The sequence below is a fragment of the Giraffa tippelskirchi genome, chromosome 4 (assembly GCF_054371585.1).
Source record: "Giraffa tippelskirchi isolate mGirTip1 chromosome 4, T2T-mGirTip1v1.2.pri, whole genome shotgun sequence".
NCBI lineage: Eukaryota > Metazoa > Chordata > Mammalia > Artiodactyla > Giraffidae > Giraffa > Giraffa tippelskirchi.
Window position 1 is genome coordinate 58318357 of NC_137278.1, and position 25525 is coordinate 58343881.

Genomic DNA, 25525 nt, shown 5'->3' on the forward strand with positions numbered 1-25525 from the left:
AGAAGATGTTAATTAGCTGCGGTAGTAATCACTCTGCTGTGTATACATATATCAAATCATCATGTACACCTTATAAGTAAAGTAAGTGAAAGTCGTTCAGTCATCTCCGACTGTTCGCAGCCCCATGGACTATAGCCCGACATGCTCCTCTGTCTATGGAATTCTCCAGGCAAGAATACTGGAGTGGGTTGCCATTTCCTACTCTAGGGGATCTTCCCAACCCAGTTGTCGAACTCAGGTGGCCTGCATTGCAGGCAGATTCTTTACCATCTGGGCCACCACGGAAGCCCTGTACACCATAAAGATACACAATTAAATATATAAAATTATTGTTAGAAAGTAAAAATTTTAAATGAAAATGAAACATCCAGTTATGTAACATTGCATTACTTTCTCCATAACTCATACCTCTGTTAAATTAACGGTTTCCATGCTTATCGTCTGTCTCTACCACTAGTCCAGCAAGAAGACCTTTTTTGTCTTAGTTACAGTTGTACTTCCCCCCATAGAGTGCTAGGTGCACAGAAGATGCTCTGTTACTGTGCGGACTGAATGAGCCAGTACACAGCATCAGCCTGCACCCCCAGCACACACACACACATGCACACACAGACACTTTCACTGTTCCTGTTCTCCTGCTGCTGCTGCTGCTGCTAAGTCGCTTCAGTCGTGTCCGACTCTGTGTGACCCCATAGACGGCAGCCCACCAGGCTCCCCCATCCCTGGGATTCTCCAGGCAAGAACATTGGAGTGGGTTGCCATTTCCTTCTCCAGTGCATGAAAGGGAAAAGTGAAAGTGAAGTCGCTCAGTTGTGTCCGACTCCTAGCGACCCCGTGGACGGCAGCCTACCAGGCTCCTCTGTCCATGGGATTTCCAAGGCAAGAGTACTGGAGTCGGGTGCCATTGCCTTCTCCGGTTCCTGTTCTAGCCCAACCCAAAGTCTGTAACAACTAACTAGGACTACAGGATGACCTCCTTGGTCTCAGAGCCAGTGGGAAACGCCATGCTGACCTCCTTGCCCCCTCTACTGGCCAGTCTAGCACATGGCTGTTTTGATCTGCTATCCTCGCCCAGAGGAACCACCCTGCCTAGAGACCATGGTGTCTGGAATCTTCCCTTGTTCTTGAATTACCTGTGCCCAGTTTCTTTGCCAGTTATCCGGAAATAGGCAGAGAGGGACCAACTGTACCTAACAGACCCTGGCCTGGATCACCTGCCTCCTCTGACTGTCCCAGGCTTCCTGTGTATGTGCTAAGTTGCTTCAGTCATGTCTGACTCCTTGCGACCCCATGGACTGCAGCCTGCCAGGCTCCTCTGTCCATGGGATTCTCTAAGCAAGAATACTGGAGTGGGTTGCCATGCCCTCCTCCAGGGAATCTTCCTGACCCAGGGATTGAACCCACATCTCCTTTGTTTCCTGCATTGGCATGCGGGTTCTTTACCACTAGTGCCACCCTGGAAGTCTCAGGCTTCAGATGATGCTTTAAAAAAAAACACAAAAAACACCATATTTTCAAGTAGCAGGAGAGGGTCCTGAGGCCACTGCTTTTCTGACACATTAGAGATGAATCCACCTAAACACCCCAGTCCCCTTATTCTGAACCCCACCCAGATTCAATCCTATAATAATAGATCATCTGAAATGAGGAGACCTAAAACTCAACCTGCAATGGGTAAAGAAATGAGACTATAGCTGTGGTTTCTTGTAAGTTCTTTCAGCTGGACAAATGTCTCCGTGTCTGGTTTATTTCATGTGAATGGAAACAAGAAGTCTTTAAGGCCTGTGAACAACACACTCTGAGATAGGTGTAGAATTCGATGGGTTAAAGATAATTATCTAAGGGATAGGCGTATACTCCTGAGATTCTAATATGATTTTTCAGTCTTCACAGAGGGCCATGAGTAAAATTCGGAAACCAAGCAAATGTTATTTGCTTCGAAAAAGTAATAGCATCTGAATCAGGGGAGAAGAGAGAAGATGGGAGAAGTGAGGGGACCAGAGAGTGGACAGGAAAGAGGACAGGAGAGGGACAGGAATAGGGACAGGTGAGGGGACAGGAGAGGAACAGCTGAGGGGACAGGAGACGGATAGGAATGGGGACAGGTGAGGGGACAGGTGAGGAGACAGAAGATGAGAGAGGAGACAGGATACGGGACAGCTGAGAGGACAGGAGATGAGAGAGAAGAGGGACAGGAATCAGAACAAAAATGGGGACAGGTGAGGGGACAGGAGATGGGATAGGTGAGGGAACAGGGCATGAAGACAGGTGATGGGACGGACGACGGACAGGAAAGTGGACAGAAGATGGGGCAGGAGAAAGGACAAGACACAGGAGAGAAGGACGGGAAAGGGAACAAGTGAAAGAAATGTGACTAGGGCGGCCGCTGGAGCCCGCCTAGCTGGGCAGGGCCTGACCCTCCCAGGAGAGCCCCACGCCCCTACATCGTCGTTGAGTACAGGGCCCCGCCCCCGGGTGCGCCCCGCCCCGCCCCCTCGAGGGCGGTCCCGGTGGGGCCGGGCCGGACGGGGCGGGGCGCGCGGGAAGCCACCTCCCGAGGCGGAAGCGGAAGCGCGAGCGCCGCGGGGCCGTGGCCTTGGAGACGTGGGGGCGGGGCCGGCGGAGAAGCGCGACCTTTAACCCGCGGCGGAGGTCCGCGGGAGGCGTGGGGTGGAAGTGTCTGCTGCGGGCGGACATGGAGGTAACGCCAGGGGTCGGAGGCCGAGGGACTACCTCCCTGCCTGCCGGGGTCTGCACTGCCGCCCCTGATCGGCCGGCTTTCGTTGTGTTTTGCAGGAGCCTGTTCACGACGGAGTGGCCTCGCCGGCCGCTCCCGGGACCGGGAAGTCCAAGGTGAAGAGACGACTGAGAGGCGGGGCTCGCCGGGAGGGGACCGCCTGGGGGACAGCTTTCCTCGGGGTCCGGGCCTGAGCGGTCCGGGGCTCCCTCTGAGTTTGGTGGGGTGAAGCCTGGCTTTCCTTGCTGCCCCGGGTCAGCGTGCCTCTGAGATTCCGCAGTTTCCAAACGTTCAACGAAACAGTCTGGTTTTTGAGGTCCGAGCGGCGACCGGACCAAGCCGGACGGGCGGGCGGGCGGGCGGCGTCGGGGGCTCGGTGCTGCCGACGCCTCCGCTGAGGTGGACACAGGTCACCCCCGTGGGATGGGCGGGGGTCGGCCCAGAGATGGGGACTTGCTACCGAGGTTTCCTGCTACGGCTGAGTTTCAGACAGTCGTCCAAACTCTGTGTTCCCGGAAGCTTCACGGTGACCCGGAGTTAAATACTTCTGTGATCCCAGCTTTACCCATTAGAAAACTGAGCCCACAGGCGCTAAGTAACTTTCCCTCATTTTTCAGTTAAATCTTAAACACGCCGTGATTCATCTTGTTGCCATAATTAGGGCTTAAGGTGTTTTCCTGTGACCAGAGGCTTCTTTCGCCTTGAATAGGGCGAAAGTTTCACACAACTAAGGAACTTTAAGTAGAGTTAGTCCCAGTTCCTTGATTTTGCAGTTAAAGAAATTAAATCAAATTAAAGACAGTGTCTTAACCTGTAACAAGAATATTCTGTAGCAAGAGGGTATGTGCGGTTTTTTTACATTTCATTGTAGTTGCTTAACTAACAATTACTGAGTTAAACTTGTATTTGCTAATCTTAAAAAACAAAGCTCCATCTAGTCAAAGCTATGGTTTTTCCAGTAGTCATGTATGGATGTGAGAATTGGACTGTAAAGAAAGCTGAGCACCGAAGAATTGATGCTTTTGAACTGTGGTTTTGGGGAAGACTCTTGAGAGTCCCCTGGACAGGAGATCCAACCAGTCCATCCTAAAGGAAATATTCATTGATAGGACTTATGCTGAAGCTGAAACTCCAATACTTTGGCCACTTGATGCGAAGGACTGACTCGGTAGAAAAGACCTTAATGCTGGGAAAGATTGAAGGCAGGAGAAGGGGACGACAGAGGATGAGATGGTTGGATGGCATCACTGACTAAATGGACATGAGTCTGAGTAAACTCTGGGAGTAGGTGATGGACAGGGAGGCCTGGCTGCTGCAGTCCATGGGGTGGCAAAGAGTCAGACATGACTGATTGACTGGACTGAACTGAACTGAATATTAAAAATGGTATTTGGTTGATATAAATATTCAGTAGGATTTTTTTTCATATTTAGGCAGAGTTTATGTTTCTTTTTTGTGGTATAGTAGAAACATGAATTATAACAAGTTGGTAATATCTCTGCATCTTCCAGCTGGAAGCCTTGCCCAAGGAAGATCTTATCAAGTTTGCCAAGAAGCAGATGATGCTAATACAGAAAACAAAATTGAGATGTACAGGTATTGGGTTGAAAATACTCATCTTGACCACAATCTTGTTTAATCATGGTTGCAAATACTAGTTTTTTAACAGTACACTGGCTTGTTTTATCAGTGAATCCAATAATATTAGAGTAGTGGAATCTTACTTAATATTCTAACCACTTGTTCTGATTTTTTTTTATTATCTCGTAAGCCTAGACTGCAGTTACCGTTGATTTAATAAAAAAGGTCAGGGAGGAGGATTTTAAGAAATAGTGTGTTAAAGTTAAGCACATTTTTTTTAACATTTTTTATTCTTCTGAGTAAGGCATTTTTTTCCAAAGTTGGCAGTTGATATGTTAGAGACACGAGGTTCTGAGCCCAAACAAGTTTAAAAAAAAAAAGCCCTAAATAAAGCAATGAAAGACTTCTTTACCTGGAATTCTGAAGCATATTTACTGAAGTTGCTTGATTCCCCATTCAGTTTCTATTTCTTTATATTCCACAAAGATTAAGTATTGGTTTCCTTGTGTAATATATGTGGGTGAGCTCTTTTCAGTGACTTAACTGCCCAGTCTGAAAGCCAACACTTATTTTCTACTAGAAAAGGTCTAGTTGTGTTTTCAAAGGTTGGATCCACTTATGATAAAGAGAGTAATTTATTTGGAAATGTGTAGGCACCAGATCTGGACATGAGTTGATGAAATGTATGAGTTGATGTATGTTTAATGTGAGATTAGTTGTTGCTCTCAGATGATACAGAAAGAAGTTATTTACAGCTGAAATAATGTCTGAGATTTGCTTTAGAAATGTCAGGATGCATAAGAGAAGAGGGAAAAGAGGAAGTGAAGACAGGTTGGGATCAAATAATATTGCTCATTTAGTCAGTATTAAACCAAGATGATGGAGCATAGAGGTTAATCATACTATTCTCTCTAGTTTAATTTGTAGTTTTCCATGATAAAAAGGGAAACGAAAGGAAATGCTGGGTGAACTTAATGCTTTCTCAAAAATAAGTGCTGTTTCTTAAAAAGTATTACAATTTATAGTGTTTTTTTTTTAAAGAATGTACTTCTCACATTAGCCAGTAATTCCTTCTTCATTTCTGAACTAGTGTCTTTTTTTTTTTTTAATGTTTTCATAATTGTTTAGAATTGGAGAAAGAAGTTGAAGAATTGAGGTCAAAGCTGGTTGCTGGAGGAGCTGACATCATTAAGGTAAGAATACAGTGTGAGCGTCGCTTTGATTTTTGTTTATTTTCTTGGATGAGATGCCCGATGGTAATTTGGATTTCCTGAGGGTTGTCAGCTGCCCCTGCCCAAGGTTACATGCTCCATCTCTCTGGTTGAGTGTGTGGAGAGAGGTGGATGAGCTCTGCTGCCCTTTCTGTCCTCTGCATCCCACTCACTCTGTCCTTAATGCTTGCTGCCTCGGTCTCAGTCCTGCTCTTCCATTGCCCATGAGGAACCCAGCCCCGAGCAGGACTTTGAGGAGTCTCTCCGTTTCCAGGGCTCTTTGTGAAGCACGCTTACCTTGATGACCCTGTAACTGGACTTGCTCTCTCTTCTTAGTTCAACATATTCTTGTCAGATCACAGAATACTGTTTTTATCTTGTTATTATCTGTTTAAAAACCTGAGTTCCTTATTCTTACTCACAGGCTCTTATTTTAAAAATAATTTTTAAAATTTATCTGTTCATTTTTAGCTGTGCAGAGTCTTTGTTGCTGCTCAGGCTTTCTCTAGTTGTGAACCGGATCTACTCTTTGTTGTGATATATGCAGTTCTCATTGCAGTGGCTTCTCTTGTTGCAGAGCATGGGTTCTGTAGTGTGTGGACTTCAGTAGTTGCGGCACATGGACTCTAGAGCACGGGATCATTGGTTGTGGCCTAGGGGCTTAGTTGCTCCAAAGCATGTGGGATCTTCTTGGATCAGGGATCAAACCCGAGCCCTCTGCATTGGCAGGAGGTTTCTTTACCGAGTCACCAGGGAAGCCCTTACGTGCCTTTAACGCTAATTAAATGCTTTTCCTTCTGCTACTTGGCCTGAGCTTCTTTAAAGTTTCTTTGCTTCTGAAAGCTCTGCAGTAATATTTTTTCTTGCTTTTCCATGTTTGTAATTTGAGTCTTGCTGTCTGTCTAGTCTTTGATTATATATTGTCTTACTCTCCCAGCTTGGGAGCAATGGACAGTCAAGGGTCTCCCAGGAAGTTATTTCAAGGAGTCTTTAAATCCCTGTGTACACCTCGTACTGCCATTTTGTTCTTTATTTAGCCAAAACAGTATAAGAATTCTGAATGGTGTGCACAAATAACATTTGGATTTGTAATGTACAGATTGGTTTAAGCATTTCTGATCATAATGATTTTATCTGATCATTACGTATTTTCCTGATTATTAATAGCCAAGGTTGGCCACAAAATTCATTCCAGTTTTTCATAACATCTTACAGAAAAGCCCAAACAAACTTTGTGGCCAACCCAGTAATTAATTAGGGCTTTCCTGGTGGCTTAGATGGTAAAGAATCTGCCTGCCAATGCAGGAGACCTGGATTTGATCCCTGGGTTGGGAAGATCCCCTGGAGGAGGGCATGGCAACCCACTCCAGTATTCTTGCCTGGAGAATCCCCATGGACAGAGGTACCTGGCGGGCTACAGTCTGTGGGGTTGCAAAGAGTCGGACAAGACTGAGTGACTAAGCACAGTAATTAATTAAAGAACCTGACTGTAGAGCCAGACTGCCTGATTGAGATCTTGAGACCCTGCTCTGCCACATGCAGGCTGTGTGACCACGGCTACGTTTCCTAACTTCTCTGTGACTCTTCCTCTGGAGACTAGAGAGAATAATGAATAACAAGACCTGCTTTCCTAGAGTCAGTACACACAGTGCTGAGAGCTGGATCTGTCACATAAGTACTCAGTGATTTTATTATTACCGTATATTATTTGTAGGGGATATTGTATGCACATGTGTATGCATATATACATACATGCTCACCCACACACTAGAAAGCAGGTTTCTGTATCTGAAAAGAACTTTGCAGATGCCATTGTGTCAGTGAACTCTTAGCCTTTAAAATAGTTTCCATACACTTACATTTCAAAATATTTAAATATTAAATATGTGTCCCTTGTTTCCTCCTTGTTCATGTATTCTGTTCTGTCAAAACTACTCTTAAAAATGAGGGTAAAAAATTTCTCTTAAGTTAGCTAAGTTTACCTTTCAGGTTATTAATTTAATACTAAAGCATGTTACCCTGACCACTCAAGTCTCAGAAAGTAAAAATTTGGTAAAATTAAATCAAGATTGCCTGGAGAAATATCAGTAACGTCAGATATGCAGATGACACCACCCTTAGGCAGAAAGTGAAGAGGAACTGAAAAGCCTCTTGATGAAAGTGAAAGAGGACAGTGAAAAAGTTGGCTTAACACTCAGCATTCAAAAAACAAAGATCATGGCATCTGGTCCCATCACTTCATGGCAAATAGATGGGGAAACAGTGATAGACTTTATTTTCTTGGGCTCCACGATCACTGCAGATGGTGATTGCAGCCATGAAATTAAAACACTTTTGCTCCTTGGAAGAAAAGCTATGACCAACCTAGACAGCATATTAAAAAGCAGAGCCATCACTTTGCTGACAAAGGTCTGTTTAGTCAAAGCTATGGTTTTTCCAGTAGTCATGTAAGGGTGTAAGAGTTGGGCCATAAAGAAAGCTGAGTGCCGAATAATTGACGCTTTTGAACTGTGGTGTTGGAGAAGACTCTTGAGAGTCCCTTGGACTGCAAGGAGATCCAACCAGTCAATGCTAAAGGAAATTAGTCCTGAATATTCACTGGAAGGACTGATGCTGAAGCTCCAGTACTTTGGCTGTCTGATTTGAAGAACTGCCTCCTTAGACCCTGATGCTGGGAAAGATTGAAGGCAGGAGGAGGAAGGGACAACAGCGGATGAGATAATTGGATGGCATCACCGACTTGATGGACATGAGTTTGAGTAAGCTCTGGGAGCTGGTGATGGACAGGGTAGCCTGGCATGCTGCAGTCCATGAGGTCACAAAGAGTCAGACACAACTGAGCAACTGAACTGAAAATTAAATGAGAATGAAATCTTTTGATTTCCAGTCCTAATGAGAAGATTACACTGCAGAGTGATTGGAGGAGCTTGAGCATCAGTTAATCAGCTGCTTTGAATTTTCTGTTTTAGAAAAATCACACATTGCAGTATAATACATCATCTACACATCTGAGAAAGGGAATAGACTTTCCTGCTATGTTTTATTCCTTCATTGGGAGAAAGTACACTGCAAAAACATGACTTTGAATGCAAAGTTTTCTGTTCTTCATAAAGATGTATGGCTTTTGGGGGGGCTTCCCAGGTGGCGCTAGTGATAAAAAACCCACCTGCCAATGCCGGAGATACAGGATACCTGGGTTCATTTCCTGGGTTGGGAAAATCCCCTGGAGAAGCAAATGGCAACTCACTCCAGTACTCTTACCTGGAGGATTCCATGGACAGAGGAGCCTGACAGGCTACAGTCCATGTGGTCACAAAGAGACACACACAACTGAATAATTAACACTTTCACTAACATTTTTACAAGTTTCAATTATTAAATTTGTGATAGTCATCTTCTAGTGCATAGAAATACACCTTAAGCTGTATTTCAAACCTGTCATATTTGACTTTTTTAAAAAAAGAATAAAAATCCTTATTTTCCATGTCAAACTTAGAGGTGTGTGGTATTACAGTGAGCTTATATGCTGCTTCCAAATGCATAAGGAAGGGAAAGATTGCAAGTTAGGATGTGAAGTTTCTTGTACATATCCCTCTTGTTTTCTAGTTGCTGGAATCAAATTTGTATTTCCTGCGAGATGACTGTCCATTTTGTGCCTCTGATCTCTAAGGATATTTATAGCTGTTTTCAGATAATGCCCTCTGTATATCTCCTAAAATTATTGTTTTCAGGCTTCCCCTGATAATTTATCAAAAAGTTTACATTGCAATACTATTAGTGTGAAAGAGACTAGTTTTAAAACTAAAGTTGTTTTGACAAAGTAATGTATGCACATGATTTAGAAATAGTGCTAACAACTAATAACTATAATACTAAATAGTTTATGGAAATTATGTTTCTAAATGATACGTTTATCCTGCTAGTCTTTGATTTATTCCATGGTGAGACATTTAGCTATTAACTTCCTGTTATAGCTGATGAAAATTTAGCTATCTTTCACAATGACACCTACTTTCCAAATGGTTAAACAGATCAAATAATCGTTTATATACTTTTTCCTGGACACCTGCCTCCTCAAGCCTTCTGTCCTGTGCCCATTTGGTCTGACTGTCTCTAGGTCTACCATGGTTTTCCTGGAGCCAGCTTCGTGCCATGACCCAGTGAATATCTATCCTGCTTTCCACTTCAGCCCCGCACCTCCACCCTACTTGCTGGGTGCAATGTCGTTTACTTTCTTGGTTAACCTTCTCGTTCTGTAGACCATGTTCTTTAAGTTCCTGAGAACAGAGGCATAGGAGGAAGATTGTTATCATCTTGTATTGAAAAGTGGCTGTATTCTACTCTCATGTTTATAAATAGTGTTTATAACTTGATATAGAACTCTTAATTTTTTCTACATCTGCTTTGTTTTTATATTTTTGTTTTTATTGTTTTACATTCAGAAGTTCAGAGGCAGTTCTAGGGTGATAGTTGATTACTGTTGTTTAGGATTTTATCTAGGTTTTAAGGTTTAGGTTTGACTAAATTCACAGTGAAATGGGTCCATGATTTTCTTGTATTGTAAAGTCCTTGGATATTGTTACCAAGTTATGCCAGTTGTGAGAATAGCTTGAGAATTCTTCTTGCTTTGTATTTTCTCTGAAGAAACTCATATGTAATTGGGATAATCTGTTGTTTGAAAACTTGATAGAACTCACCTGCGAAGCTCTCTTTTCCTCCTGTGTCTTTGGTAGACCATTTTAAACCTCTAGTTTAATTTTTAAGTAGGTACAGTATTGATATTTGTGTGTGTGAGAGTTACATTTTTCTAGGAATTTTTATCCATACCGTTTTACTTTTTGGTATCATTGGCAGGTTAATAATTGATCATAATATTCTTCTTAACTATTTAATTTGTAGTTTATATATAGATAGGTTCCCTTTCTGTTCATTATGTTTGTGACTTCCATTTTCTCTTGATCAGTCTCATAAGAGGTCTGCTTTGTTAGCTTTGTTTTCAAGAAACTGACTCTTGGCTTGTTCTGGTTTCCACTTCATTGAGTTCCTCTCCTATTTCATCTCTGCAGGGTATGAACCTTTTCTGGGGGCAGAGGGACACTGGGGGTTTGCTTGCCCATTGTTCTAAGAACTCCTGATCAAGACTGTCAGTCCCAACTAGAACCTACTTCCTGTACCTGCCTCAGCGGTATCTGGTGCCTCCATTCCTGAGCTTTTGGTTTTCTAGTGAGTGTTTGCCAGCTTCTTGTATGTTTCTCCATGTGAGCCCTTAGGTTCTAGCTTGCTGCTTCTTTCTGATACACTTAGTCCTCCATCTCCTCCACTGTCAGTTTTCCAAAGTTGTATTGAAATTTCTCATATCTGCATGTCTTTTCTCCTTTTCTCTTGGTTCTTGTGTAGAGCTTTTTAAATATTCTGCCGTGGTTTTCGTATTCTTACTTTAGCATGGTTTGGAGAGGTGAGGAGATAATTATGGGTAAAGTCAATCCACTGTTTTTAACCTCAAACAAATTGTCCTGTTCCAAAACAGGCCTTAACTGAACGTCTGGATGCTGTTCTTTTGGAAAAAGCAGAGACTGAGCAACACTGTGTTTCTCTGAAGAAGGAAAATATTAAAATGAAGCAAGAGGTTGAGGTAAGACAGGATTTTATTTTTTGATTTTTTTTTTAATTAACTTATATAGTTGTACATTTTAGAACCAAGATCTTAAAAAGCATCTCATTGGACTTCCCTGGTGGCTCAGTGGTAAAGAATCTGCCTGCCAATGCAGGAGACACAGGTTCAATCCCTGACCCAGGAAGATCCCACATGCCACAGAGCAAATAAGCCAGTGCACCACTTGTACTGAGCCCACGTGCCTTAGAGACCAAGCTGTGCAACAGGAGAAGCCACTACAACGAGCAGCCCCTGCTCACCACAATTAGAGGAAAGCCTGAGCAGCAATGAAGACCCAGCACAGCCAAAAATAAATTAATATAAATAAAACTAAAAAAATAGTAAGAAAAAAAAGCGTCTCATCTTATTTTAACTATAATATCTGCAGATAAGGAAACAGACTGATATTTTAAAAGAAGGATAACTGAAATCACTGAGCTACACAGAGAGATACAGCTAACATTTATCTGTTCATTGTTTAATCTTTTTAGCTGTAGTATTATTTTTTAATAAAATGGTAAAAATACCTATTTTATGAAATATCTGTTTTATGAGAAACTACCAATTTAAATGTTGATTGTCTGACATACTGTTGCTGGTTGAGTTCTAGGATACTTGCCTGCCACTGGGTCTGCACTACTTTTCTCCTGAAAACTTAATCACTCTATTCAGGAGATGTTCATTAAAGCCTGTAACTTAATAGAACTTATGTAATTTATTACCATTTAAAACAAAATTAAACTCAGAGATTTCCTTGCTTTGAGTAAGACATTAGTACTACTGCTGGGTATCATTATCATTCTTAAGGTGGTCAGAGCTTCTAAGCCGAATTTATGGAATCTCAGGATCATATTTATAATCTCTGTGTACATTGCTACTTGTTTCCTCTTTATGAGACTGTGTCTCATATTTTCCCTGAGGGCAGGGATTTTGTCTTAAACAATTTTTGTGTGCTTATGTTTATAGGATTCTGTAACTAAGTTGGAAGATGTGCAGAAAGAGTTGGAACAATCACAAAGAAGCTATGGGAAAGAAATAGAAAATTTGAGAAATGAATTAACAACAGTACATTGCAAATACAGTAACGATAAAGCTGATTGGCAAAAGGAAGTGGAAGAAGCAGCAAAAAAACAATTCGACCTTTTAGAACAGCTCAGATTTCAGAGTGATTCTGAAGATAATGTTAAAAAGCTGCAAGAAGAGATTCAGAAAATTAAGCCAGCCTTTGAGGATCAAATTTTATGTCTGCAAAAGCAGTTAGAAACTGCCACAAATGAAAAGGAGCAAGAAATTACTCATCTCCGAGGAGTGATTGAGGCTAATTGTCAGCAGTACCAAAAAGATATTAATAGTTTGCAAGAAGAACTTGTACAGGTGAAATCTGCACACCAAGAAGAGGTAAAAGAATTGATGTGCCAAATTGAAACATCTGCTAAAGAACACGAAGCAGAAGTAAATTATTTGATCCAGCTAAAGGATAATTTAGTCAAAAAGTGTGAGGCAGGTGAGGTGAACATTCAGGAGAAGTATAAATGTGAATTAGAAAACGAAGGGAAAGCTTCAGGTGCAAACCAAGAAAATCAGCTGTGCTCTTTGCTCTTAAAGGAAGATTCTCTTGTAGAACAAGCAGTAGATAAAAAAGTTAGACACTTAGAAAATGCCCTAAAAGAACTGGAGTCTCAACATAGCATCTTAAAAGACGAATTAACTTACATGAATAACTTAAAATTAAAACTTGAAATTGATGCTCAACATATAAAGGATGAGTTTTTTCATGAACGGGAAGATTTAGAGTTTAAAATTAATGAATTATTACTAGCTAAAGAAGAACAGGGGTATATAATCGAGAAATTAAAATCTGAGCTGGAAGATGGAAATAAACAGTTTTGCTGCACCATAGAGCAACATAACAAGGAAGTACAGAGTCTGAAGAAACAGCATCAAAAAGAAATATCAGAACTAAATGAGACATTTTTGTCAGATTCAGAAAAAGAAAAGTTAACATTAATGTTTGAAATACAGGGTCTTAAGGAACAGTGTGAAAACCTACAACAAGAAAAACAAGAAGCAATGTTAAACTACGAGGGTTTACGAGAGATTATGGAAATTTTACAGGCAGAGCTGGGGGAATCTGCTGAAAAAATAAGTCAAGAGTTTGAATCAATGAAGCAGCAACAAGCATTTAATATTAATGAACTTCAGCAGAAGCTCCAAACTTCATTTAATGAAAAAGATGCTCTTCTTGAAACTGTGAATTGTCTCCAGAGAGAAAATGATAACTTATTGTCACAGCAGGGATGTGTACCAGAACTTGAAAATACCATAAAGAACCTTCAAGAGAAGAATGAACTGTATCTAGTTAGTCTCAGTCAGAGAGATACCATGTTACAAGAATTTGAAGCAAAGATAAGTTCTCTTACTGAGGAAAAATATGATTTTATAAGTAAGATGAAAAGTTCTCATGAAGAGATGGATAATCTCCACAAAAAATTTGAAAGGGAAGAAAGGTTGACTGTAGAACTTAGGAAAAAAGTGGATCAGACTGCCCAGTACAACAGTGAACTAGAACAGAAGGTGAATGAATTAACAGCAGGACTAGAAGAAACTTTAAAAGAAAAGGATGAAAAGAACCAAAAACTGGAAAAGCTTGCGGCTCAGTTGAAAACTCTCTCTGAAGACCAGGAAGCCACGTCGTTGGAAGTGAGGTCTCTTCGTGAAGAAAATAGCAGACTGAGTTCAGAAAAGAACCTGCTGAGCAGGGATCTGGAAGCCCTCCTGTCTCAAAAAGAAGGAGATGTTACACTTCAGGAGCAGATCTCTGAATTAGAAGAGAAACTTCTGTTAGCTGTCAGAGAAAGGGATAATTTGAATAAACTGTTGGAAGACGAGCAAGTTCAGAAGTTGGTTGTCAAAGCTCAGTTGTGTGGTTTTCTCAAACAGATGGAGTCAAAGGTTTCACAAGAAAGGGAAGAACAGGATGTTGTAAACGTCCTACAAGCCATAGGTGAATCCTTAGATAAAATGAATGAAGAAAAACACAACTTGGCTTTTCAGTATGATAAAAGGGTAGTAGAGTTAGAAAAAGAGATTAAGCTCCTTCAAGAAGAGAAGATGGTTCAGTGTGAGGAACTTAGGTCTTTACTAAGAGATTACGAGCAAGAGAAGGTTGTCCTAAGGAAAGAGTTAGAAGAAGCCGTCTTGGAAAAGGAGGCCCTGCAGTCTGACCTTCTGGAGATGAAGAATGCTAGTGAACAAACAAGGTTTGAAAATCAGAGTCTCCTAATTCAGGTTGAAGAAGTATCTCAAAAATTGTGTAGAGAAAATGAAAATCATCATGAAAAAGAAAAAAATTTTATAAAAGAACTTGAAACCCTAAGGCTATTATTGGAACAGAAAGAATGTGAATTGCAAGATGTGAAAGCAGAGTTAATATCATTAAAGGTAATATTAATGTGAATTTTATTTAAGTAAATTCTTAGTTCTAGTCACAAGCTCTAGACAATATAAATATTAGTATTTTTGCACTTTGAAGTCAAAGTAAATTTTTAGCACTTAAGCTCAAATGCAAATTTTTTAAAAGTACATTAAACGTATTCACATCACACTTAATCATACTGATTACTGTTGGTTTTAGATCATTTTGGAATCTTGATTTTACATAAGATTAAGTGGCCAGGGGGTTAAATGTTGGTCAAAAGTAGTTACCAGCAAAACTACAACTAAATGTGAAAAAACTTTAATTTTATCCTTGTGTGATACACATATTACCTTAAAGCACACTATTAAGCAAAACAATAGGCTAAAGCAATATTTCATTTTAGCCAAAACTTCAGATTTTCCTCCCAAGATTGTGGCAGGATAAACTATGGTCATCATTTAATCTCTTCCTTATTACATCATGTATTTGATAGCCGTTGGGTGGGTCATCTTGGGCTTGGCTGCTATTGTTTTTAATAGTAAATGCTACGTGCATGATAAGATCAGAATTACTGGGTCTCTGAAGGGAAGAGAAAGTCTGTTCAGGTGATTGCTCTCTATGAATTCTCTTTAATAATATTTTTTTTCATGCTTAGCACAACGGCCAGTTCATCATGGGGAATGCAGTGATTGTCTTTGTTTTTCCTATAAAATCTAGGATTCCTTCAAGAAATCACCTTCTGTAGAAAGTGATCAACCTTCAGTAAAAGAGTTTGAAGAAAAAATAGGTAACTATGGTTTTGCATGTGTTGTTTCAGTTAATTGAACAGATTCTTAGAACAGAGTGGGAGGTTCTCTCGCCAGTTAATGAGGTGTTAAAAGCATAGTATCACTCTTCTTCCGATGGCCTCTGCCTTCTGCTCGCCTTCACTTGCAAAACTCTCACTTTCTGATGTTTCATCCAGAGGACTGTTGTGATTGCTTTTATAAAAAGTGCCATGATTGTTTTGGGGTTTTTCATTCATTTAGCAAACTTGGCTTGAAAGCCCAGCTTACCTGGGCAGTGGTGATAGGAAGGTGGCTAAGATGCAGTCTGTGTCTTCAAGAATGCACGGCAAGAGAGGGCTGTCCCTCCCAGAGTTTGTGGTGTGAACGAGGTCTGCTGGTGGCAGTGCAGGAAGATGTGATTAAGTGCTTGTTGAGTTGGGAGAAACATCACAGGACAGGCTGTCCTTGTCTTAAAGAGTGAGTAATGTGACCCAAGAAGGAGGATGCTGTAGCAGGAGGAGATGGCAGGTGCTGGTATGTTCACACTGCTGACATCTGGGGGCCTCCTGGGAGGTTCTAGAGTGGGAGAGGCCGCTCCCAACAGGGCTGGGGTGATGTCTGGAGAAGTCCGGCTTCATCATTCCTGCTTAGGCCTCAGAGTAACATTTCAAGATGGGGTTGTGTGAGTACCCGTAATTCCTCATTTTAATGCCCAATTGTTGCGGAAGTAGTGGGAACAATCTGGAGTGACCCACAGTCTTCTGTGATGGACAGTTGGAATGGTCGGGGTGACTGGGAGAGGGCTGACCAGGTAAGACACTGTTCTCTGCACCTTTAGCATTAGAACCCGTGAGGTGGAGATCACCAAGGAAGTGAGTGTAGAAGAAAGACGAGGGCCAGAAACAGTTCTCTGTCGAGTAAAAGTCAGAAAGATAGAAACGGCAAAAGAGTGAAAAGAAATAGCTGGAGGGTTAGAAATACCCAGAGCGTAAGATGTCTTGGAAGCTAAGACCGGTGAAGTGCATTTGGAGGAAGTGTTGAGGAAGGAAGAAAGGCCGCTTTAGTAGTCAGGCCCAGCCTGAGCTAAGCAGCATCAAGGTCATTGGTAACTTGATAACAGTTGCCATGGTATGCAAGAGCCTGACTGGAGTGGATTCAAGGGGAAAATGGGGGAGAGAAATGAGAGAACAGACATAGACCATGCTCAGAAGGAAGAAATGTGACAGAGTCCAGAGGGGTGGTGTGGGTTTGTGTATGTGTGTGTGAGAGAGAGAATGAATGAGGTCTCACCTGCCCTCTCATGACCCTCCCCTCCCCTCCTTGGCTGCTTCCACTCTTTGTTTCTGACCTTAAGCACTTGGTGGCATTTCTGTTGTTGCATGTTGTCAACTGTTGGGGTGAATCCGTTAGAGAGTGGGTTTTGCTGCACAAGAGAGGGGAGAATTGTGCAGATGGCCCGAGTAGGTGAGGGGGTGTGGGATGAGACACAGAAGTGGAAGAGTTGGCCTGTGTTACACACACAGACGGTGCCCCTGTCACAGCCGAGGAAGGCAGTGGTGAAGAAAGGTACAACTCAATGAATCAGCAAGTGCAGAAGTCCAGATCATGACTGAAGTCATCAGAGACACAAGAAGTAAGATCTGGAGAATGGAGTTTACATCGGGGAGACGGCCAGAGAGGTTAAGGGAGAGTCACACTGGACACACTGAAGTCCAGCTGGAAAAATCAGACCCACCCACCAGAGGCACCTGTGGATCATGAACGGTGAGGAGCGTCTGACATCTCTGCTTCAACCTGATTGGCCGTCACCACCAAGGAGCCCAGCATACCTGCATTTCCAGGAGGTCCTCTGCTGTTCAGGGGTCCGGATGGCCTCTCCATGTATGGACACGGAAGAGATGGGCTGTACTGGAAGACTGAAGAAAATAAGAATTCTGTTCATTGTTTGCGTTGCTTAGAAAATGCATAATTAAGCTTTTACTTAAAAATAGATACTTTGCTATTTATTTTAATTTCAAATTGCATATTTTGTGTACTAAATTTCCATTTCTAGGACTAAAATAAATAATTCTAGTATTTTTCCCTAGTTTTCATTTGAGTTTATGTATAATTCTTTCATTTTATGTTTTTAGGATACCTGGAAAAAGAAGCCAAAGAGAAAGAGGAGAAAATAAATAAGTTAAAACTAGTTGCTGTGAAAGCAAAGAAAGAGCTAGATTCTAGCAGAAAAGAAGTAAGTTGATGTAAAACTGCAAGATTTGTGAACCTTACCTTTTAGAAAATCCAGTTTTTCTGTGCATTAAAAAGCTATCATATATTTAAAATAGGCCCAGATGCTCCAGGAAGAACTTGAATCTGTTCGCTCAGAAAGGAATCAGTTGTCTGCTTCCATGGGAGATCTCATTCAAGGAGCTGAAAACTATAAGGTAAAAATAGTTATATTAATAACAAGTTATATTTGTAATTTCTAAGTTAAGAAATGTACTTGAAATATAAAACTTTCTTTAAATTAATTTATTTTAATTGGAGGCTAATTACTTTGCAATATTGTAGTGGTTTTTGCCATACATTGACATGAATCAGCCATGGGTGTACACGTGTTCCCCATCCTGAACCCCCTTCCCACACCCCCCGTCATCCCATCCCTCAGGGTCATCCCAGTGCACTAGCCCTGAGCACCCTGTCTCGTGCATCAAACCTGGAGTGGCGATCTGTTTCAAATATGATAATATACATGTTTCAATGCTATTCTCTCAAATCATCCCACCCTTGTCTTCTCCTACAGAGTCCAAAAGCCTGTTCTTTACATCTGTGTCTCTTTTGCTGTCTCGCATATAGGGTCATCGTTACCATCTTTCTAAATGCCATATATATGCGTTAGTATACTGTATTGGTGTTTTTCTTTCTGACTTAACTTCACTTTGTATAATAGGCTCCAGTTTCATCCACCTCATTAGAACTGACTTAAATGCATTCTTTTTAATGGCTGAGTAACATTCTATTGTGTATATGTACCACAGCTTTCTTATCCATTCGTCTGCCGGTGGACATCTAGGTTGCTTCCATGTCCTGGCTGTTATAAACAGTGCTGCGATGAACATTGGGGTACATGTGTCTCTTTCAATTTTGGTTTCCTCGGTGTGTATGCCCAGCAGTGGGATTCCTGGGTCGTATGGCAGTTCTATTTCCAGTTTTTTAAGGAATCTCCACCCTGTTCTCCATAGTGGCTGTACTAGTTTGCATTCCCAACAGTATAAGAGGGTTCCCTTTTCTCCACACCCTCTCCAGCATTTATTGTTTGTAGACTTTTTGATAGCAGCCATTCTGACTGATGTGAGATGGTACTTCGTTGTAGTTTTGATTTGCATTTCTCTGATAATGAAACCTCTTGTCCATAACATAGTCACCTTGTATGTTTTAGTAAAGGTTTTCGCTATTTGTGTGTGTCTGTGTATGTGTGTGTAATGTGTCATGCTAGTGTCAAGGTTTTAAGTGGCGAGGCTTTAAATATGCCTTTAAGGTATTGTCTTTTAAAACTACCATTTCTGTTTGGGATTTCCTAATAAAATCAGTAACAAACAAAGATGGCTACTGTTACAGTCCTCTGGCCAAGGGAATAAATGTGAAAGTTAGACATGTCTACCACAAAAGTGAAAACACTATTTGGAGGTATTATTGCTCATCAGCCTAAATAACATGAGACACTATTATAGGAAAATGTAAAAATAAAACATAAGAACATGCCATTTTGTTTCTTTATACATTCGAATATTTCTACAGCCAGGCTGAGCCTGAGTACTAGGGAGACGGTGGTCAACCAGGTAGGTGGAGTTTCTGCCCACCTGGCCATTAGTCTCAGTGGCAGTAAGAGCAGACAGACAAGGAAATAGTGTGTAGGAAAGTTAAGGTGGGTGGGGTGACTTCTGTGTAACGACAAGCACTGCAGGTCAGGCAGTCTTCTCAGTGCTTGACATGTCCTCTCACTCATGATGTGTGTGTGAGATAAGCATGTTATTAACGTTGCTGGTTTACCAGCGAGGAGTCAGGTCACAGAGCAAGAAGCCAGTGGAGTGGGGGTTAGGTTCAAGCATTTGGTTCCAGATGTCTTCTTCCAGCAAGTAAATAAACCGTGCTGCCCCAATGAAACCTGAAAACAGAGAAACCAGGAAAGGAGGAATCAGAAAACTGCTTCAGGAAAATCCAGTTCCACTCTCCAAAATGAATTCTGAGGTTTCGTCAAAAATGAAAGTGATTTTTTAAAATTAGAATAAAATACTTGATCGTATGATCTCTAGATGCAAAATACTTTTCTAAACTTAAGTTACAAGGGAAAAGAGACTGAACTAGATAAAACTAACAAATGAAAATATGACAAGGGATTGGTATCCTTAACATATAAAGATATCTCATTCATTTTTAAAAAATGCTTATTTGAAATTTATATATGGGGTTATCTATCTTTTATGAGTCATTAGGAGCTTGCTTCTTTACATTTTGAGAACTATATAATCTATTTTCCTGTAAAGGTAGACCAAGTATACCAATTTACTTCTTTAAATTATATATTTCAGAAGGCCAGGGGGGGAAAAATGTAGAACATCCAAGAACTGTGGGGCAACTACAAATGTATAGCATGTGTTCAATATGAATGCCATAGGAGAAGAGAGAGAAAGGAACACGGAAATACTTGGAACAGGGATGACTGATTACCCAGTTTAATGTCAGATGCCACGTTACAGATCCAGGAAGGAAGTTCAGAGAACACCACACATAGCACAACCAGAAGAGGTGCACCGTGGCATGTCATTTTCAGATTACAGAAAATCAAAGATGAAAGTCCTGAAAGAAGCCACAGGAAAAAAACACCTTATGTATAGAGGATTACAGCAAACTTACAAGGAGCCATACAGAAGAGAAGAGCGTAAAATGCATTGCTTAAGGTGTTGACAGAAAAAAACCCACCAACCTAGAATGCTTTGCATTAGAAGTGAAGGAGCAATTGAGTTTCTTAGAAATTGAGGGGGTTTGTTGCCAGTAGACGTGCCTGTCAATAAATGTTAAAAGAAGTTCTTTAGGACTTCCCTGTGGTGTGGTAGATAAGAATCTGCCTGCCAGTGGAGGGAACACGAGTTCAATCCCTGGTCCAAGAAGATTCCACTTGTTGAGAAGCAGTTGTCGTGCTCCACAACTCCCGAGTCCGTTGCCCATAGAGACCATGATTTGCAACAATAGAAGCCTGTGTACTGCAAGAAAGAGTAGCCCCCATGCCACAACTAGAGAAAAGCCCTGCAAAGCAGAGAAGACCCAGTGCAGCCAAAAAAAAAAAAAATTTAAGAGTTCTTTAGAAAGAAGAAAGATAATACAGGTCAGACCTCAAAGGGGCAACACAGTATTGGGGAAGAACAGAATGGGAGGATTAGCCCTGCCCTACTGTGAGACTTAGTGTGGAGCTGTAGCAGTCAGGATTTTCAAGTGGTGGTGGTGAAAGAATGAACAGACAGCAGTGGAGCAAAGAGCCTAGAATCAGACCACAGGTAGAGTCAGCTCTCTGTTGCCAGAAACAGTCATGTTGGACACAATTCCAAAGGCACAGTCCATGCAGGACAGCCCAGCTGTGCTTCCTTGAGGCCACTTTCAGGGACAGCCAGAGACATGTGTTAGTTATTTTGTACAGGGCTGCATTTTTGTGAAGAACAGTCAGTAGTTGACCAGGAACAAGGGGAAAACAGGATTTATCAGAAAGGGGAGAGGAAACACAGGCTACAGGGAAGAGTTGAGTCTCACTGCACATTGGAGGATGTCCTCGCTGGCTGGTGTGGATCGCAGAGGTCGGTCCTGGGGTTCTCTGCTGAGCAGGGCCGACTAAGAACATCAAAGGAAAACGTCATGCGGTTTTAGGGTCTTTGGAAAATCGTGAACGTTTTGCTGCAGAGCATGAGACGGTGTGTGGGGTCCTGTCATATTCCTTGAGCACCTCTGCTACACCTGGGCCAGGCCCGAGACTGTCCTCAGCAAGACTGTAGGTGGAGGTAACAGGTGACAAGGGTAAACTTTTTCTCCTGCCCCTTAATGTTGTTCATATTTCAGAAGTTTATTTTTGATGACTAGATAGATAACTGGAGAAGGCAATGGCACCCCACTGCAGTACTCTTGCCTGGAAAATCCCATGGATGGAGGAACCTGGTAGGCTACAGTCCATGGGGTCGCTAAGAGTTGGACACGACTGAGCGACTTCACTTTCACTTTTCCCTTTCATGCACTGGAGAAGGAAATGGCAACCCACTCCAGTATTCTTGCCTGGAGAATCCCAGGGACGGCGGAGCCTGGTGGGCTGCCGTCTGTGGGGTCGCACAGAGTCGGACACGACTGAAGCGACTTAGCAGCAGCAGATAGATAACTTTGAGACGCTGCATTGTATATGTTTTAAATCCTCTTCTCCTTAAAGAGACCACCTCATACTAAGAGTCATCCAGATTATGCTAATTTTATTGTATGATGCCATGGGGTAGTCTGTCAAATGTTGAATCTAGGTAAATATTTCAGGCTTCCAGAATGAACTCTTAAGGCTTGTGTTAAGATGGCCCAGTCACACAGTCTGAGGAGTTCAGTGTATGATAATATCCTGAAGTTAAGTCCTTTTGTCTTTTGTTGAAGAATCTTTTATCAGAATATGATAAGCAGTCAGAGCAGTTGGATGCAGAGAAAGAACGTGCCAATAACTTTGAGCATCAAGTAGAAGACCTTACAAGACAATTAAGGAATTTGACTTTTCAGGTAACTTTAATTTGAATAAATTCATGGTGACTCAGATGGTAAAGAATCTACCTGCAATGCAGGAGACCGAGGTTCAATCCCTGGGTTGGGAAGATCCCCCTAAGAAAGGAATGGCATACTCCAATATTCTTGCCTGGAGAATCCCATGGACAGAGGAGCCTGGCAGGCTACAGTCCATAGGGTCACAAAGAGTCAGACGTGACTGAGTGACTAACACTTTCACTTCCATATGTGAAAATTGTGATAAGTGTATTTCAATTCTAATATTTTTTGCACAAAAAGTTAAAATTAGTACATAGAAACTTAATTTTATTTTCTTTTTCCCAATGTTGAGAGAAGAATATGACCAAAAAACTGGCAACCATCCTGTCTTACTTACGGCTGTAATCTCAGCTCCCCTGAGGTTTTTTGTTTTTGTTTTTTTCATTTTTTGCCTTTTCCTCTGTTAGTGCTCCTAGTCTCTTGAAATGTTTTCCAGATTAACATCAACAGTGACCGTGTTTTAAACTTACTCTTGATTTTTGCATTTTCATTTCGTGGGCTCAATTCTGAAATCTTCATTTTTTTATACTGTGCCAGTATTCTCATTATGTTCCATTTTATTCTTCCTCTCCTGTGTGTATTTTCTGTGTGTTTACAGTAATGAATCGTTTGTCATTGTAGTGTGAAAAATTAACCTCAGATAACGAAGACTTCCTGGCCCGTATCGAGACACTGCAGTCTAACGCCTGCTTATTGGAAGTGCAGATTCTAGAAGTCCACAAAGCCAAGGCCATGGCAGACAAAGAGCTGGAAGCTGAAAAACTTCAAAAAGAACAGAAAATAAAGGTCAAAACAGTTCTGTGGGGTGAATTCATTTCACACAGTGGTATTTTTATTGCAGTACTTCAGTGAAGGAAAGACTTGCTAATGAGGAGCATTTGTTAAATCAGCAAAGTTTATTAATTCCTTAATGTGGAATTAAAGTTAATTAATTGAAGTTAATTAATTCCAATTGTGAAGTTGAGAATCCACAGTATGGTTTTTGGGTGTTTATTTTTTACATATGGAAAGGTTTCCAAACTCTACTTTATATGTCAGATTTATTTTATAATCCCTTATGAATGCTTTTTTTTTTAAACATTAGTTGGCTTAGGGGTCCCAGTGTTTCTATTTTTAATTTTAGGAGCATGCCAGTTCTGTAAATGAACTTGAAGAACTTCAGCTACAGCTTCAAAAGGAAAAGAAACAGCTTCAGAAAATCATGCAAGAATTAGAGCTGGTTAGAAAGGTAAAGAATCCGCTGGCCTAGAGAATTCTGTGGACTGTATAGTCCATGGGGTTGCAAGGAGTCGGACACGACTGAGTGACTTTCACTTTCAGAAAGGTAAAATGAATCACTAGACTCAGAATAGCAGTGTTCACATTCTTAAACTATCCTATAGACCCTGAAAAGTAATATTTCAAAAACAAGAGTATTTGTGATACTGAAGTAATTCTTTATAAATTATTTGCCTCAGAATATGGAAAATTTAACTTAGTTGTCCAAGTGCCCATCTCTCTGGAAGAATTTAGGCTTGGTTTGCTGTTTTATTTTTTGTACATGATTATTCTGTGATACGTGAAAATTTAGTTAATGTCAGAAGCTGAAGTTTGTATTATACTGAGAACTTTGGTGAATTTTTCTCTACTCTTCCAAAGATGGGAGCAAAAAAAAGGTACTATAAGAGCTGCTTAAAATAGAAATATTTTAGAAATAAAAGTAGACCAGTTGTAGTTAACGAAAATTATAATGGTATACAATGAAACTGAGAAAGTTAAACTATTTACGAAAGTGGTCTATTTTATGAAATTACAGTCTAGGAAGTACTCCAGCATCTTCATTAACATGTGAAGTTTCTATGCTACAGAAAAGCATCCTAGAGCAGGTGTGCTGTGATCCTTGATCCTTTCAGAAATTCCTAGACAGAGTTAGCTCATCCGCTGTCACATGGACCTCTCATTGTAACCTGTGCAGGATGCCCAGCAGACCACGCTGATGAACATGGAGATTGCTGATTACGAGCGCTTGATGAGAGAACTGAATCAGAAGTTAGCTAATAAAAACAGCAAGATAGAAGATTTGGAGCAGGAAATAAAAATCCAAAAACAGAAACAAGAGACCCTCCAAGAAGAAATGAGTGAGTAAGACAGAACCCACTGCAGCTCATGGTCACTGCCTTCAGCAGAAGTGGGGGATGAGGGGTGGCCAGGGTTGATGGTTTCCTTGACCAGCCCTTGGCAGCCCAGTCATCCTCACAATAGGGAACGTGACTGGGGACTAAAGAGGGGGTCTGTAAGACTACCCACTGTGCCCTTGTGTACATTCAGTCCTGTAAACATTTCTCAGGGGTCCTGTTGTCAGCAGAGCAGGATGGTTGTTGTGGCCGTGGAATCTTTCTGAGATGATTCTGTTCCATTTTATCTGTGAAATAATTTCCAACGTAAGCACTAGAGCTGTGAGTGTCCCTTAGGCAGTCCTTCAGCTAACAAGCAGATATATTGTGTTTTTATTTTAATTCAGCTTGAGATGTTTTTAATTTTCTTTAAATCTCTTCTTTGACCTGTGGATTTTTTTCCATTCCTAAATAATTAACAGGGTTTTCAGATACTCTCTGTGCATTGTTTCTCTGGGCCCTTCCCTGTGCACGCACCCGTCTTCCAGCTGTTTTCTTGTGCATACCTGGGTAGCAGGGCTCTAGGTCACAAACGCTTGCAGATATTTGACTTTGTGAGTTAGCCAGCTAGCTGAAAAAGAGGCTCAGGTCTCGGGAAAACTTAAAAAGAGCTGCTTATTCAAGAAGGCCAGCACAGCTCGCTGGTGAGTCAGCGCAGACCTAAGAGGTCCAGGCAGTGGGTGTCAAAGAGTGCAGAGGGAGAAGCTTCTGTGGACAAATGGTTGGGGGTTGGGGCTTGTGTTGAGTCTTAGGATTTGGAGAGAGAGTGAATTGGGACAGGGCAGTCCTTCCTGCAGCCATAGTTAGGAGCAGAAGTGGAAAGGTGTAACATAGCGTGGAAGTCTTTACAAGTTGGAGGAAAAGGCTTGACCTGTGAGGGAGAAGTCAAGTATGCTCGGAAGATCTCCTTGATCCAGTTCAGGAGGGACCTGAACACAGAGTGGACTTGGGCCTTTTTGATGATTCAGCCCATTGTGGGGTCTGGGAAATGTAGGCACCCCGGGTGGCAGGGGCCCTGAGGCCTGAGCTGGGGGCTGTGGCTGGACGGGCAGGAGAGTGGGGACGTGTTGGAAAGTATCCACGCAAAACTGTCAGCCAGCTCACTCTGCCATGTGTTGCAATCCCAGCCCTGCCTCTCTGCAGGGCCCATCTGGCTCCTCACCTCTGGGGCGCAGCGGCCCTTCCTCTT

General features: G+C 41.6%; 1 protein-coding gene across 3 annotated transcripts in view; it reads left to right on the forward strand.

Annotated features, from left to right (window-relative positions):
- The first annotated feature begins 2658 nt into the window (after positions 1-2658).
- GCC2 (GRIP and coiled-coil domain containing 2) overlaps positions 2659-25525 on the forward strand; it is a 35140-nt gene continuing 12273 nt past the window's right edge. For all 3 annotated transcript variants that reach the window (XR_014082776.1, XR_014082777.1, XM_081592949.1), the window contains exons 1-13: positions 2659-2701; positions 2797-2853; positions 4249-4333; positions 5447-5511; positions 11057-11161; positions 12149-14623; positions 15318-15387; positions 17500-17600; positions 17695-17793; positions 22022-22141; positions 22805-22969; positions 23307-23411; positions 24138-24300. Coding sequence is in view for 1 of the 3 variants with exons in the window: in XM_081592949.1 (XP_081449075.1) it covers positions 2696-2701; positions 2797-2853; positions 4249-4333; positions 5447-5511; positions 11057-11161; positions 12149-14623; positions 15318-15387; positions 17500-17600; positions 17695-17793; positions 22022-22141; positions 22805-22969; positions 23307-23411; positions 24138-24300 (3616 nt within the window). In the remaining 2 variants the exon portion in view is untranslated. The remainder of the gene's footprint in view (positions 2702-2796; positions 2854-4248; positions 4334-5446; positions 5512-11056; positions 11162-12148; positions 14624-15317; positions 15388-17499; positions 17601-17694; positions 17794-22021; positions 22142-22804; positions 22970-23306; positions 23412-24137; positions 24301-25525) is intronic.